This window comes from Ctenopharyngodon idella, chromosome 18 (assembly GCF_019924925.1).
Source record: "Ctenopharyngodon idella isolate HZGC_01 chromosome 18, HZGC01, whole genome shotgun sequence".
NCBI lineage: Eukaryota > Metazoa > Chordata > Actinopteri > Cypriniformes > Xenocyprididae > Ctenopharyngodon > Ctenopharyngodon idella.
The window spans coordinates 18,099,944-18,116,634 of record NC_067237.1 but is presented as its reverse complement, the minus strand read 5'-3'; the positions used below and the strand labels follow the sequence as shown (position 1 = coordinate 18,116,634).

At 36.7% G+C, this 16,691-nt stretch overlaps 1 protein-coding gene across 1 annotated transcript; it reads right to left on the bottom strand.

Moving 5' to 3' along the window:
* Positions 1 to 69: 69 nt before the first annotated feature.
* Positions 70 to 16,095, bottom strand: caprin1b (cell cycle associated protein 1b). The gene is made up of 18 exons (XM_051871328.1): positions 15,928 to 16,095; positions 15,228 to 15,407; positions 12,881 to 12,943; positions 12,708 to 12,794; positions 12,127 to 12,365; positions 10,872 to 10,954; positions 7,679 to 7,828; positions 7,526 to 7,578; positions 5,855 to 5,938; positions 5,394 to 5,561; positions 5,197 to 5,305; positions 4,016 to 4,077; positions 3,788 to 3,895; positions 3,530 to 3,673; positions 3,012 to 3,165; positions 1,070 to 1,273; positions 879 to 985; positions 70 to 596 (listed from the first exon to the last, which is right to left on the bottom strand). The coding sequence occupies exons 2-18, from the start codon at positions 15,405 to 15,407 to the stop codon at positions 510 to 512; spliced, it is 2,082 nt and encodes a 693-aa protein (XP_051727288.1). The 5' UTR covers positions 15,928 to 16,095; the 3' UTR covers positions 70 to 509.
* Between the last annotated feature and the right edge of the window lie 596 nt (positions 16,096 to 16,691).

The window sequence follows — 16,691 nt, the reverse complement described above, 5'->3', positions numbered from 1 at the left end:
TATTTTAATTATGACTTTGAGGAAAGGAAGAAAAAAAAAAAAAAAAAAAAAAAAAACACTACACCCAAGTATAGAACAGTTAATGCAACACATCTTTATTGAAACTTTTGAAGCAATCACTTTATAAACTGAGTCTGGGAGCATCTTTAAAAAAAGAAAATGTACCAAAAGAACCATTTTTAGAACCAAAATGAATTAGTGTGAACAAAACAGTGGGACAGAAAGAGAACGCCCAATCTTGGACCAGCTGTAGCAGGTATTTGAGTTTTATTTCATACAAAAAAAAAATATATATATATAAATTACGTCTTTCAAGTTCACAGGTATCTGTTAGAAACATGGGGTAGCTTTAAAATCTTGACAGCAGCTTTTCAGCTTGCATTCTGAATTATTTTCTCCATTTTAACATGTCAGAGTAGGCATTGTATGATCAATTCCAAGGAGGAGAGGGGGGGGGGGGGCATATGCACTTCAGTATTTGAATGTTCACTGTGGTCCAAATGTAAGACTTAAGATCGCATGGCTTGAGCGTTTCCTCGACTGATCCCTCGAGTCCCTTGGCCAGCGCCACGTTTATAGTTCTGTTGGTAACCATCCTGTAAAGAGACAAATAAGGATTAACAAGACAAGAAAATCTCATATGTCTCAACAGTATGGACCCTTTTCACAGTTCTGGGGTTGGGAAGGGAAACTACAACAAATATAATTCCTGCATATAGGGGGGAAATTTTGTTTTACTAGATTTATGATGTTAATTGTGGAAATGTGTCAATCTGTGAAAAGGTTCATTTTTGAGGATGTGTTGAGAATAAAGCTCAAATGATACAAGGAGAAATTCACATTTCTCACTGTACAAAAGCATCAACTATTGGCCTTACCCGCTGATAGTTGCCGTTGGAATAGTCGCGCGGCGTACTGAACTGGGTTTGTCCATATCCAGAGTTTGCAGAGTTTGAGAAGGATGGCCGATAACCTTCATATCCACCTGAAATTAATAGAATGATTCATCCATGATCTAATGAAAACCACAGTATACAACAACTGCAAAAACAATGTTGTTCTGTACTACCTCTGAATCCATTGGATTGTCCTCTGTAGCCATTCATCATACCACGCGAGCCACGAGGACCGCCACGAGACATCCCTCTGCTGTTGTAGAAGGACTGAGCCTGGCGGCTGAAGCCGTTGCCCTGGCCTCCTGGTTGCTGGGACATGGGCTGGTGGCCAGTGGAGTTTGCGAGCGACTGGTCTTGAGAATGGAAGGGACCAACCACTGTTAAGACAGGGATAAAACAGCTGAATCAAACATGATTTTTTTTTTTTTTTTTTTTTTTTTATATTATATATAATATATATATCTCTCATCATTACCACTACTTGCCACAAAGACATGATTCTTGCCACAGGAAATAGTAAAAGTTCATATTATTGGCTCCAGGGCTGCTTGCTTCCATGGGCCACATGTTGAGTAGCGCTGATATAAAGGGTTGGGTATCGTTTGGCTGCTTTTTTTTTTTTTTTTTTTTTAAAACAATACCGGTGCCTAAACCGATACCCAAAAGAAAAAAAAGAGCCCCAAACGATGGTGGATGACATTAAAAGAACAACCTTTTGTTGGAAAAAAAAAATTCTTTAAATTGAATAATATATTAAGAGTTTAAATATATGTAAATACAAAAAAAAAAATAATAATAATAAAAAATTACATAAATTTACAATAAAACCTAAGCCATCTAACCCAACTACAATATAATTTAATACTTAACAGTTACAGTACTAATAACAGCAAAGTAGTCTGTATTTTTGGTATGCTACAAACCAGCTTCAAATAGGTGCTGTATGACAGATGTATCGCTTTTATTTTGTTTTTTCCTTTATTCAAAATATTCACAAACTTATGTCATGAACTGTCTGATATTCCATTCTCAAATGTCTAAGTGAGCCTTTATAATGATCACGTTAGTTGATCTGTTATAACGTTAGCCATGTTAGTTAGCACCGCAGTTCAGAGAATCAAATCTGTATTTATTTCACGTAAATTCACCCACTTCTCCTGAAATACATGAAAGTGACCGGTGAACTGGGAGAAGAATAGAGTGAACTATATAGTTACCTATACAATGTGTATCTGATATGAATAAAACACATAGTCAAAATTATAATTGAAAGGATTATTATTGCCGCTTCCATAGACAGTGTGTACTTAAAGAGTTAGTTCACCAAAAAAAAAAAAAAAAAAAAATATTCTATCATTAATTACTCACCCTCATGTCGTTCCACAACCATAAGACCTTCGTTCATCTTCAGAACACAAATTAAGAAAATATTGTTGAATAAAGTTGTCATTTTTGTTTTGTTTTTGTGCACAAAAAATTCTCGTCGCTTCATAAAATTAAGGTTGAACCACTGTAGTCACGTCGACTTTAACAATGTCTTTACTACTTTTCTGGACATTGAATGTGGTAATTTTGTTGCTTTCAATAGAAGACAAAAAAAAAAAAAAAACCCTCTTGGATTTCATCAATAATATCTTAATTTGTGTTCTGAAGATGAACAAAGGTCTTACAGGTTTGGAACGACATGAGGGTGAGTAATGACAGAATTTTCATTTTTCGGTGAAATAACCCTTTAAACTTTAAATGCGTTTTTGCTAGTACTTGTGTGTATTTAAACGTCTGAAACCTAAAACAAACATTATGTGGTTGAAAACACAGCATGGTTGTGATATGTGACAAGCGCTGAGTGCCTGTCTCTGGCTCAGTGCCAGCCAAAGCGTGAAAGCATGTTTGAATTTAGAAGTTGATCACGTGATGCACTGGATATTTCAAATCGACAGCTCAGGCATTTAAGTGGCACTGAAATGAGGCACAGAAATCTGCGTTCTGATTCGGTCTGGTACATAGTCATCATATAGGTATGGCACTGGGTTTCAGTACCAAACCCTACTGATATACAGGATTATATTGTGGGTATTAAAATATGATCTGAGGGATTCTGAAGATTTTCCTCACCAGACTGGAGCTGCTCTGGTGGCATGTCTGTCTGCTCCACAGGGTGTTGCGTTTGGCTATTAAAACCCTGGCTGTAGCTATTCTGGTATTGGCTGGCCTGCTTTATTGAGTCCGTATCATTAACTGGTGGGACAGGCGCATTAAGGTTGAACACCTGTCAGGAAGAACCGATTGAGGATAAATGAACATGTAATATTAGATTATTGCCAGGTTTCACAGACAAGGTTTAAGCCTAGTCCCAGGCTAAAATGCATGTTTGAGCCGTTTTAACTGAAAGCAACTTGCACTGACATATCTTAAAATTGGCATTGTTTTGTCTCAAGATGCACACCAATAATGTTTTTTCTAAGGCACGTTTATAAAAGCTACTTAAATTGAACTAAGACCTACTCTTGGCTTAATCTAAGCCCTGTCTGTGAAACCAGGCCAAAGAGTATCAAACACAGAGTTTAAGTCTTACTGATGTGACCATTTTACAATGTTCTTCACATCTAGTAATCTTCATTCAGGCATATTACCGTTTGCATGGACTGGAACGGGGCTGCGTTGACATTGATTCCGCTGCTGTGCAAGGGTTTGGATCCAGGCTGGATCACCTGGGTTTGGGAGGCAGGAGGGAGCGCCGTAGATGGAGGCGGCTGCTCTGTCAGGGGTATGGAGGCCTACAGAGGACAAAAATAATTTTAAACAACTATAGGTACACTAGTAAGCTCATATTCTAGCTACGTAGTAATAAAATAAATTGACAAGAAACGATTGGAGGTTTGACAACTTGCCTGAATGGGATCCATGGAGTCAGTCTGTGGTCGTGGATCAGCTGTGTGAGAGGACTGGTACATTGGGGGAGGTGTGGAGAAGGTTTCTGGTGGAGAAACCATGGGGATCTGCAGAGAAAGTAAAACTGTCAAACTTGTCTTTACACAGACAAAGTCATTGATCTCATCTTTAATTTCCAGACAGTTCAGCAAACTCATTTTCATCCAGAAAAACTTGGCTATACTCACTTGTGTGGGTTCAGGCTGAATGCCAACAGCTGGAGGTTGTGCGAGACGAGACTCTGGGTGAGCTGTAAGTTGAGAAACCAAAAGCCCAGTGCATTAGGGTGATTAGAAACACTTAAACCAGGAAGGCCCTGATATACTCCTGGCTAAGTTCTTTTTCGTTGTTCGCTTGGGGATAAAAAGAATTGAGTTTAAGCAGGATTTAGATGAATGTAAATATGTGCTGCACCACATCCTTTCAATAAAATAAATTACAGCGGTGAGAAAACAGCAGTTAAAGCGATGCCTATGTTTGCACAAGCTCTGGATTTTCAGCACTCCAGTCGAATTACATCACGTTTATTCATATATCACTTTATACAATAAATTGCTTTAAAGCTTTACAGTATTAAACATTGAAGTGTGAGTGTTGCTTTCATTTAGAATTACAACTTCAATTTCTACTACAAAGTGTTCATGTTTTTACTCGTGCTTGACCATGACAGACTGAACATAAAAAAAATAAAATAAAAAAAAATAAAACTGGAGAAGATTTACAGGTCAAAGGTGACGGAGCTTCGGATCACACCTATTACATAATCAACACGGCCCAATGGTAGTTCAAAAGGCATTTACCAGCCAAACAACTTTGGCAAGCTGTTTCAATCTCCTGAATGAACTCCATTTTGGCCTGATCATCAAAATTATGTCACACCAGTTAAATTTAGGGCTCTCGCTAACGATTATTTTGGTAATAGAGTCATCTATCGATTATTTTGATGATTAATCTGATTTTTTTGTGGTAATAAAAATAGAAAAAGCTTCAAAGCTTCATGAAGCAGTGTTTTGAAATCGCCAATCACTAGATATTGTTGAATAAAGTCGCTATTTTGTTATTTTTGGCACACAAAAAGTATTCTCATCGCTTCATAACATTACGGTTGAACCACTGTAGTCACATGAACTGTTTTAAATACCTCTTTAGTAGCTTTCTGGGCATTGAACAAGGAAGTGTTATTGCTGGCGATGCAGGCCTCACTGAGCAATCGGATTTTATCAAAAAATATCTTAATTTGTGTTCCGAAGATGAATGAAGGACTTACGGGTGTGGGACGACATGAGGGGGGAGTAATAAATGACAATTTTCATTTTTTGGTGAACTAACCCTTTAACTGTACAACCATGTGGTGCAAGTAATAACATACCTGGTTGACACACCATCGGAGGCATCTCCATATTTGAGGCTGGCTTCATAGGTTGTGCAGATACAATAGCTGGATCAAGAGACTGTCCATCAAATTCAAGCATGGAGTCCTGGGGAGGGAAAAAAAAAAAAAAAAAAAAGGCTGTTTAGTATGCATACAAACATATGGAAAAAGAACAAACCTGCAAAAGAACCCACCTGCATGAAGTTGTATGGACCCTGCATCTGTGCCATGAGATCCTGAACCACCTGCTGTCTAATCACGGGGTCTGAAGGGGGTGTTGGTGTTATTGTGGTCAGTGGGTGGGGCTCTGGGACAACAGGGCTAGGGGTGGTTTGAACCGGCTGCTGCATGGAGTTAACCACCTGTTACAGACCCAACAGACTTGAGAAATGAGCCCATTTACACGCTAATCCAGTGGTTCTCAACCAGGGCCCATTAAGAATATATACATTTCTTAAACTTCCCCCAGTCTTCTGGAATTTTACAAATTAGTTATGTTAATTTGAATTATTTTAGTTACTAATCTATGGACACAATTTTTGTACATTAAAAAGGCTTTGGACTCCAAAAATACACTAATGATCCATACTCAAAATATGAAAAAAGGGAAAAATAAGTCAATATAGGTTGGAATGCAATTTCTAGCGCAGCCTACCTCAGTTTCCGCACTCCATTCCTCTATTTGCTCCTTATCACCAGTGCTGTATGTGCTCTCCGAAACAAACTGCCTATTTACAAACTAGAGAGAAAAAGAAAAGGTCAAGAAAATTATTGGTAATCAGAAGGAAATTGAACTTAAACCTTTTAACTGTACCCCTCAGATAAAGATAATACAATTATAGGGTTCATTCATACAAATTCATTCTGTCCCTGAAGCACTTACGTAAAATGTTTTTGCACCAAAAACAGCTGTAATTTAGTTTTCACAACCAGTTTGTCCATCCTAAATCCTGGTTTATTCTTGTCCATGAGAGCATGTAGATGAATTTGCAAAACAGTGTTATTTTAGAATCATTAAGGGTGTTTGCTACCTTGACTCTGAAGAGTCTGTTCAATAGAAAGCTTTTAATTAAGATAGGCAAACAACCTCCAAAATTAATTTGGTACAAATCCTTAAAAATTCCATGTTTCCATGTCATGTCATAGGCTCTCTCCAAATCTAAAAAGACTTGTTCTTTCCTAATAAAAGCATCACAAATATAACTTAAGACAGACAATGTGGTCTGTAGTGCTTCGACCTTTCCTGAATCCACATTGGGCATTACTTATGTGATGTTCAGATTCCAGTATCCAGACCATGCAATCATTAACCATCCTTTCCATTGTTTTGCATAAGCAACTGGTTAAAGCTATAGGGCAATAATCAATGGGATCATTATGGTCTTTTCTTGGCTTTGGTATAGTTATTTCTGTTTCATGCCAAGAGGACAGAATTTTTCCCGATATCCAAGTAAGGTTAAAAATTCTAAGAAGCATTTTCAGTAAAAGGTGAGGTAGATTCTTTAAAAATTGGTAGTGAATTTTATCTAGTCCAACAGCTGTGTCATGGGATTTTTTTTAAATGGCTCATTGTCAGCAGCTTTGTGGCAGTGCATATTGCCTACCCAAGGGTCATGCTTGGAACCGGTTCGCACCAAGATGAATGTTTGGAGCAAAAAATAACTCAAATTAAAATGTTTATTGCACTAACAAGTGTTAAAGCATCACTTTTTTTTAAAGGAGAGGCACTCTTAATTCTTTAATAGTGAAGAAAATGGCCAACCAATAAGATTTGAGCTCTTGAACATGCCCAGAGATGCTGATATTACATAAAACTATGACTTTGTGGCACTCATGAGTCACAACAGGATATTATGCTCAGAGACAGTGTATATCAGAGGAAAAAATCCTGCAATTCTGTACTTTTGTATTTGATGGTGTCTGATAAGCAACATAGTGAATACAAAAATCTGAACAGCTGTTTTGGGTCTTGAAGAAATCAAAAAAGGAAAGTTGGGCAGCGCTGTTTTGTGTATGGGGTAATTGGGGTATTTCTATAAGCACCACCTACTGTTAAAGAGAATTTGCATTTTTCGTTCAGCCCATCTGCCAGTTTTTTTTTTTGCATCGGTCTGAAAACTTTCGTTCTGAACATTTGCGTTGGTGTGAAAAGGCCTTCAGTTTCAATAAATGTGCTTTTTGGACTGGGGAGGAAGGTTTGAGTCCTCAAAACTACATTTACATTTTCATAGTACAATGAGCAGCCCTGTCAGAAGATCCAGTAAAATGATTCCACAAATGTGAAGCTTGCATTTCACAAGGCCTGCATTTAAGCAACTTGTCTCACCTCTGTTGCCTCAATTGGAATGGGTTCTGCATACTCTTCTGTCACTTCAGCCTCTGTTAGGAGACATAAAGGTCAATCTCTCAGAAATCAGTCTGGATCGCAGCGGTTTCAGAATGAATGTCACTCGACTGAGCAACATGAAACGAGATTTACCCGCATCAGGAGGGTGCTCCTCTGCTTCAGACACTTCCACCGCAGCGGTTTGCTCCTCTTCCTCCGCGCAAACTCCGTTCTGATGAGACTGCACTCTATCAAAGTAGCCGCTCTGCAAAACCCGCTCCAACGTCTCATTCAGTGCTTTATCTGAGAGAAAAGAAAGCATTTACTCTTTCAAAGGTTTAGGGTCAGTAAGATTGAGTGCTTTGAAAGGTCCAATGCTCACCAAGACTGCACACACTTGATTAAAAACACAGCAAATAGTGAAATATTACAATTTAAGATTATATTTTAAAATGTAATTAATTCCTATGATGGTAAAGCTACATTTTCAGCATCATTACTCCAGTCTTCAGTGTCACATGATCCTTCAGAAATCATTCTAATATGCTGATTTGCTGCTTAAGAAGCATTTATCATCATCAATGTTGAAAATGGTTGTGTTGCTTAATTAGTGTGGAAACAGTAATACAATTTTTTTTTTTTTTTTTTGGAATCTTTGAAGAGAAATCAGAATTTATTTGAAATATAAATCTTGAGTAACAATATAAATGTCATTACGGTCACTTTTGAACAATTTAATGCATCCTTGCAGAATAAAATACTTAATTTCAAAGTCAAGTTCTGCCAGAAAAAGGCACTACATTTGAAAGCAGACAGTTACTAAATAGCCTAAATCAATGTAGGAGCACCATCATACTGCATACTTCCAGCCCAGCTGGTGCATAGCAAATGGATGTATTTATATGCCATGAGCCACATGATCTTCCACTGAATACCACTGAAGGAAAGTGCTAGAGGCTGGAAGCTTTCTAAAGCAGGGTAATACAATATTTATGATATAATTACATTGGTTAAAATTAAGCATCCCTGTGAATATAGAAATATTGTAATGTGCTTTTTATATAGCCATTAATATGTTACTAATATTAAGCTATCCACCTTATTTTGCAATGCGAAAGTAAGCCACTTTCTGCAAATATGCGAGACTTACGATTCATTAACCACTATAGGTATATAACTAGAAGAATAACTATACAGTACAGTAAAGGGTAAAATGATTTGTGCCTGTTTTTACTGTGTTCCCGTGCATTTTACAATATTTATGTGGGGTTTGCCAATATTTATGTGGGGTTTAAGGCAGCCGTCATTAGTGGAAGGGAGGAATGAAGGACGGATCATGGGATTTGAGATGAACAAGGTTATCGAAGTGCTGCTTGAGCACACTGAAACTCTGGCCTTAATTGTTGGTGAGGAGAGTTTGTACTGTTTTAGTACATAACAGTTCTAGTTTTTAGACTGTTTTTGTTGATAACCCGTTTTTATTTCTCTTAACCAGTTTGCATGCTATATCAAGCAGCAAAACAAACATTTTGTTCAGGTAAAATAACGAAGCAAATGACACCAGAAGCCTCGCACATTCAATTTACTAATGGTCGCACCCGCTCTTAGGATATCCACCTTATTTTTAACCTGTCTCATTAATAGGCCTAAATGAACATTTGACCTATTGATTTCCTTCATTCATAAAGGGATCTTTCAGTCAATGGATCATGTACACATTCACACATACACATGTGCTTAATCTGCATACAAATGTTTTCACAAACAAATCATGATTCAGCAATAAAATTCATAATTTATAAAACAAAACAAAAAATGGATGGCCTTATAATCATGTTAAGAATACATTTTATACATTGATATTTCATCATACACAGTTAAAGAAGAAAAGCTGCATTCTAGCTTGAGCTGCAAGATTTCTCTGTATAACACAGATAGGCATCTGTGTTCTGGGTCTGTATAAAAGGTGTTTGAACTTGTTTTAAGGATGGCACATTTGGCATTGGCCGAGGATCTTGCGCCATAGAGCGTGTCATGTTTGCTGGGAGTGACGAAAGGCTCTCAAGGAAAGGAAAGGAACCGAACCATGAGCATGCAGTCGCTCATTTAGAGTACTCCAAATTCATTAACATTAGTGAATTCATGTGCGTATGCACATGTTGTGAATCAGGCGAATGTTTTTGTTTTTGTGAAGTACTTCTGTGCGCGCACATACAAAATAAACCATGCAATTAGTGAATGAATGTCCTTAGAGAGCTGCCAAACACACAGCTGCAGGACAACTCTGATACAGAAGACAGAAGATGGATCATGAGTCAGGATAGCCATTATGGCCACATGCTGCAGTAAATGCCACCTTTGCTCATATCCATGACTTTCTTTGATAAAACTTTCTATAAACTATTTAACAACGATTTTTGCTACATTCTTTAATCAGCACATACGTTTTTGGGAACTTAATGCATGTGAAATATTAAAGGGTTGGTTTACCCAGAAATTAAATTCTGTCATTATTTACTCACCCTCATGTCATTCCAAACCCGTAAGACTTTAGTTCATCTTCAGAACACAAATGAAGATCTTTTTGATGAAATCAGAGAGCTTTCTGTCCCTCCATTGACAGTCTACGCAACCACCACTTTAACGCTTCAAAAAAATTCATAAAGAGATCGTAAAACTAACTTTATATGAATTGAGTGGTTTAGTTCCGTTTATGTTCACTGAACAATATATGAATAAAAGCCTAAATTAAATCTGTTCATCATATAAAGCGATCGAGTCTCTTCAGAAAATTTGGACTAAACCTCTCAATTCATATGGATTAGTTTTATGATCTCTTTATGAACTTTTTGAAGCATCAATGTGGTAGTTGTGTAGCTGTCTATGGAGAGACAGTTATTAAAAAGTATCTTCATTTGTGTTACGAAGCTGAATGAAAGTCTTACAGGTGTGGAACGACATGAGGTTGAGTAAATGACAGAATTTTCATTTTTGGGTGAACTATCCCTTTAAGCATATTACACCAGATTTCCTGAAAATGCAAATATTAATTTCCTTCTGCTAACATGCCCAAACACATAACTGGATCATGAGGAAACAGTTGGTTTCCAACACAGCTGCAAACTTCTTCACATTTTTAAAACAATGACTGTATTACTGCACCCTTTAAAACCCCCCCCAAAAAAAAAAAAAAAAAAAAAAAAGTAACTTAAGCATCACAAAATCATAAAAATATTACTTTCAAGATGTTTAACTTCTTTTGCATAAATGTTACCTTGAGCTATCAGACTCTATAGACCTAAAAAGGATTTATAAAAAAAAAAAAAAAAAATCCATTTTGACATACATGTTGTTCCTGCTACAGGCTTGTCCTTCCCCTCCAAAAGTTCCCGTAAGTGCTGTGATGCTTCTTGATACTGGTCAGTCAACCTGCGTGAGAAAAGCATTCCATTATGAATATACTTTATCCAAGAGATGATCAAAAAAAAAAAAAAAAAAAAGAAAACAAATTCTAATTAAAAGAGCAGCTCACAAAAAACAAAAAAAAAAAAAAGCCAAGATTTTGAGAGAATGACAATGTTCACTTTTGGGTAAACAATCCAAAAAAGCAACAATTCACCTAAAAATTATCATTCCATCATTTACTTACCCTCATGGTTTTTCCAAACCCATAAGGCTTTTGTTCATCTTCGAAACACATTTTTTATGAAATCTGAAAGAATTCTGTCCCTCGATTGTAAGTCCACACCACCAGAGCTTTGACACTTCAAAGTTAGAGTAATCAATATGAATCAAGCTTGCTTGACACACAGGAACAAACCTCACTGGTTCTTGCAGAAGCTCAGACGTCCTTGCATGTTTCGCAAGAACAAACCACATTGATTCTCAAGCTTGTATGTGCGTTGAATCAATGTTTATACAGGAATAAATGCCTAAATTAAATCGGTTCATATAAAGTTAATCACATCTCTTCATAAGACTTAGATTAAACCGCTAGCTTCATATGGATTTTTTAAAGCACCAAAGTTATGATAAAATCTGGACTTTCAACAAAGGGATAGAAATATTTTATATCTTCATTTAAATATCTTCACTTGTGTTTCAAAAACAAACTAAATGTTTGCAATGACATGAGGATGAGCAATTGATGACAATTTTAATTTTTGGGTGAACTGTCCCTTTTAGCCAGTGTTTCTCAAATCCTGTCCTCGGGCCCAACCCCCCAAAGAATGTTTTAGATGTCTTGCTATTAAACACATTAAAGAAGCTGATGAGTTCAATAAGGTGTTTTAATTAGTGAGAAATCTAAAATATTCTGGTAGGTTGGTCCAGGTTGCCTGGAGTTGAGAAACACTACTTTAAGCTTCTTTAAAATCTTGCAGGACACAAATTGGCTGGCAAACTTTAAAACATGCCACTGTTGAGACCTCAAGCTGTCTGAAATGTGTTCCATGATGCATTCAAGGAAACTCTCAATTCAAGGATACTTCATGTTGCAGTTGGTAGAACACCAAGATTTTGTTTGTTTGTTTACAGCATAGTTTACGTTTGCATGCAATTTTCAGAAAGGTTGTCAGGATTGAATGGACAGTCTATTTCACCTGATGTTTTGGTCACGTTCGGGCCCCACAAGCTTGTAAAACTCATCCAGGGAAGTAAGGTCACTCTCCGTAAGCAGCGAAGGCCCTCCGGCTCCTTGCAGCAGCTCTTGTCGCACGCTTTCATCCCCGAGTCGGTCAAGGAGGAACTGCAGCTCCAGAACCCGTTTCAGCCTTTTTTGTTCCACCTCTTCACGCTGGAGCTGCTCACGACGTGCCGCTTTCTTAACGGTCTTCTGGATCTATCCAAAGCAATGGATTGTTGGAGACATTCTCACCAATTCATATAAACCAGGGGTGTTCAATCCTGCTCCTGGAGGGCCACGGTCCTGCAGAGTTTAGCTCCAATCCTAATTAAACACACCTGATCCAGCTAATCAAGGTCTTACTAGAAACTTCCAGCGGGTGTGTTAAGGCAAGTTGGAGCTAAACTCTGCAGGACAGTGACCCTCCAGGACACTCCTGATTATTATAAGCATTCCAGTGAGTTTTGGATCTATGCACATTCTCAACACAAAAAAAAAAAAAAAAAAAAAAAAAAAAAAAAGATATGAAGACAGCAAATTCAATTTTCATGTACTCACTTCTTGACCCAATGCCAAAAAGCTCTTCTGCAGCTCCCGTGCAAACTCAAGGTTATGGATTACTTCCTGGTACTTAGACAGGGCTTCCTAAATTGATTAAGGAAAAGAACAGATTTTAGGAAATCTGAAAGACAACTGAAGGACAACAAAACATGCATGCCTTGTTTACCCACCAGCTGGTCCTGGTTGAGACGTTCCCCTTTGCTGTTCCTGGCCTGATAGTCATCAAGTTTGCTCTGCAAGAACACAAGTAAAAAGAATATATAAAACTTGAAAAATAAACAAGTTATCTAATAAAATAACAGTACTCAAAACCATCTGATCAGGTCATTCAGAATAAATTCTCGCCTCTCATAAAAGCAGGGGTGCGTAGAGGTTTGTAAACCATACCGTTCAAAGTTTAGGGTCTGAAAGATATTTTGGCCTGGTTTCACAGACAAGGCTTAGATTAAGCTAGGATTTGGCCTAAGTTCAATTAGGAGATTTTATAAACATTTTAAGTTATAAACAAAAACATTCCTGCTGTGCATCTTGAGACAAAACAATAGCACTGACATATTTCAGTTAAGACAGCTCAAACATGCATTTTAGTCTGGGACTAGTTTAAGCCTTGTCTGTGAAACCGGGCATTTAAGTTTAAGAAAGAAAGGCATTTAAGTTTAAATAAGAAGAATTCCCTGCCGTGTTTTCTTTTTAAATAAAAAATACAGTAAAAACACTAATATTGTGAAATATGACAACTTAAAATGTCATTTATTCCTGTGAGGGCTATTATATCCTGTGAATTTTCAGCATTATTAATCCAGACTTTAGTGTCACATGATCCTTCAGAAATCATTCTATGTTCATTTGATGTCTTAAAAAAAAAAAAAAAAAAGGTATTCTTCATGTTGAAAACACTTGTGCTGCTTAATATTTTTGCGGAAAATATAATACTTTCTTTTTCAGGATTCTTTGATGAATATAAAGTCACAACATTTAATTTAAATACAATTTCGTAACATTATAAATGTCTTAACTGTCTTTTGATCAATTTAATGCATCCTTGCAGAATAAAAGTAATAGTTTTAATTAAAAAAAAACAATAACTAGGAACCTGAAACTTCTGAACGGCTGTGCACATAAGGCACATTTGCAAATATGAAACCAATTTTCCATTCAACATGGATCAAGACAGAGGACTTTATTCCATAAAGCTCCAGCATGAGGTGGAGTTGTGAAGGGATTATCCCATTCCACTAGGTCAGTGGGAGAGGTCAACAAATGCACAATTTTTGGAATTTAATTAAAGATTCTTCTAATGCAATTCATTCAAGTCCCATAACTGCAACTTACTAAATAAATTCCTAAAAAAGCAATGAAAGTCGCAGTCACTATTCACTTTATGGAAAAAATTATGACTGTCATCCTACTTTTGTGTTCCACTGAACAGGTTTGAAACCTCATGAGAATGACTGAATGACTTCTTTTTCCTCTCATTAAGTAAATAAATAATTTTTTTTATGAGCAATAATCAATAAGCTAACAAGTAAACCAATATAAACGCATTTTGCTGCACCATGTCACTAAGTTAAAAGTCTCTGCTGCGAAGCTCAGAAACCCGCAGGATCCAAAGGCGCTTACTGCATGTCCTGAGGACACACCTGACTGTGACCCACTAATCTTCACAAACCCACGCCAAAAAGCCGGAGACCATCCAAAACACAAACAACTTCTTTACAGGCATTTTTTGCGCCGACAGTTTCCCCATTTTTTTTTTTTTTACATGCCGAACCAGTTTTAGGACGCCATGTTAGCTTTATCTCCATGTGCGTGCGAAACGCAGTGATCAAAACAACTGACAAAACCGTCAAGAAATAACTTTGTGTTGTATCGTGGATTATATAGAAAAGATAAACAAGAAATCACGTATACATTTGTCGAGAAATCTGCAAAGTAACGTCAAAAGTTGACCGGATAGCATGTGCTGAAACTACGAACACTAGCCGGTTAGCATCTGCGCTCGACGATACAAAGAACAGTGAAAGGGGCAACATTATATAAACGTACCTTTCGTTCATACAAAATTACTTAAGTGGCGTATTAATGGTTTCATAAACGTTCAATGTGCCTGGTTAACTGCGTTAGAGAAGGTTTCTCTCTGCTTTTAAACGTTTAAAGTTCATATAATGCATTATTGACATTAAAACATAACATGAAAATTGACACCCATTTTAAGTTGCTAATAGTTAACACCATTGAGGTATCCAAGGATACTATGCGTTTTATTAAGCATCCAAAAGAAATATATATATATATATATATATATATATATATATATATATATATATATATATATATATATATATACACACACATAAACTAACGTCAGATTGTGTGAAATAACGGAGTAGAAAAACAACAAATGGCCTGGATTTGTGGAATGAACTCTGAGGAGTGTGGGACAATTAAAACTAACTTTATCTACACATTTCTGTGATAATATCAGTTATGCTTGGGACTTGTAAAAGAGACGGGTACCTTTTTCTTCTCCATATTGCGCACTTTCTTTTCAAGAACCACCAGCACCTGCTTCATGGCCTCTGATTGGGTTCCAGTCAGCTGGTTGCTGGCTGTGATTTGGTTCATTGATCCGGGAGCAGATCCCAAGTCTGGGCTGGCAGACTTCACAGTCCTGGTGCCATTTGTTGCCGAGGGCATCTAATCATGGATAAAAGACAGGTTTTAATTTCTGAACAAACCAATAACAATGTGGAATAAAATATTGAAATGCTGAAAACAGCCATTTTGAAGCAGAACATGTGTGATATAGATTGCTGTGATCGATGATAGTTTCATTTTCGATCATATCACATTCACTTACTCTTTCGATCAGACTGACTCAAGTCTTCCAATTGTGATACCAATACGGTAAAAAAAAAAAAAAAATCATATATATTCAAATATTTAGGTAATCATATATTCAATTTATCCTTATTATATAACGAAAATATACAGTCAAGATGCTTCAGCTGGTCATGACAGGGCAGTAGGGCATCTAAATACCTCATATATTGGTCTTTTTTAAAATAAATAAAGCTCATTAAATGTAAAGATGCAAAATTCCAACACATTGTCATAGCAACCCATTGTCCACATTTCAGACAGAAACAGTCCAGCATATCATCACAGGATCTAGATAACATTCACCGAAGTGATTTAAATCCATATATGTGCTCACCTTTATGCGCAATATGTCCACAAGGGGAAAAAAACAATAGTTTAGAGTCAAATAAGCCGAAGCGTTGATTGTGTTGCTTTTATTTTCTCTTCTAATTTACTATGGGATACGCCCCGCCGGCCTCACCGACAACTGAGAGCGACTGAAAGGCGAGGAAAAGGTTTATAATGAGGAAGGTCCCCGTTTTGAGACGACCGCGATTTTGCCTGTGGCAAAATTACATTTAGATGCAGCTTATTATAATGAATACTGCGCATCCGACCAATATACAACTAAAAAATATATATAATTTATGGAACGTATGAAAAGCAATCGTGGAATGATAGAAAATATTAATATTTTACTCAGTTGGAAAGCAGGCATACGATGACCTCCTCATTCGGATTTGTCACTGAACGCGTGTGAAAACGACTTTATGTAAAAACTAAGATAAAGGAGAATAAAAATAGATTATTAAAAATGTTAAATTCTTTATTTTATTGTAGGAGTGTGTTTTATTTGATTTCGCTGATAAATGACAAGTATTTCAAGGTGTTTTTAACATAATGCTAAATCATCACCCCTTCCACGATTATGCAACTCTTAACTCTGATACTGTTTTAGTATCTTAACCCTGATTTTAAGCGTCTATTTTTCGGCTAGATACCTAAACGACCAAAACTAATTCTACGTTACATCATTAGAAGAACACATTTATTTAATGTAAATCAAAAGATCGGTCAGCAGATGGCACCAGATAGATTCAGTTAAATACATTTACTCGA

Bases quoted from the DNA above. Each gene is read 5' to 3' on its own strand.
- caprin1b (XM_051871328.1), bottom strand. From the start codon at position 15,407: ATGCCCTCGGCAACAAATGGCACCAGGACTGTGAAGTCTGCCAGCCCA. The intron at 12,795-12,880 runs GTGGGTAAACAA...TAATCAATTTAG, and splicing joins GTCTCAACCAGGACCAGCTG to GAAGCCCTGTCTAAGTACCA. The intron at 5,939-7,525 runs GTGAGACAAGTT...TTTTCTCTCTAG, and splicing joins TTCCAATTGAGGCAACAGAG to TTTGTAAATAGGCAGTTTGT.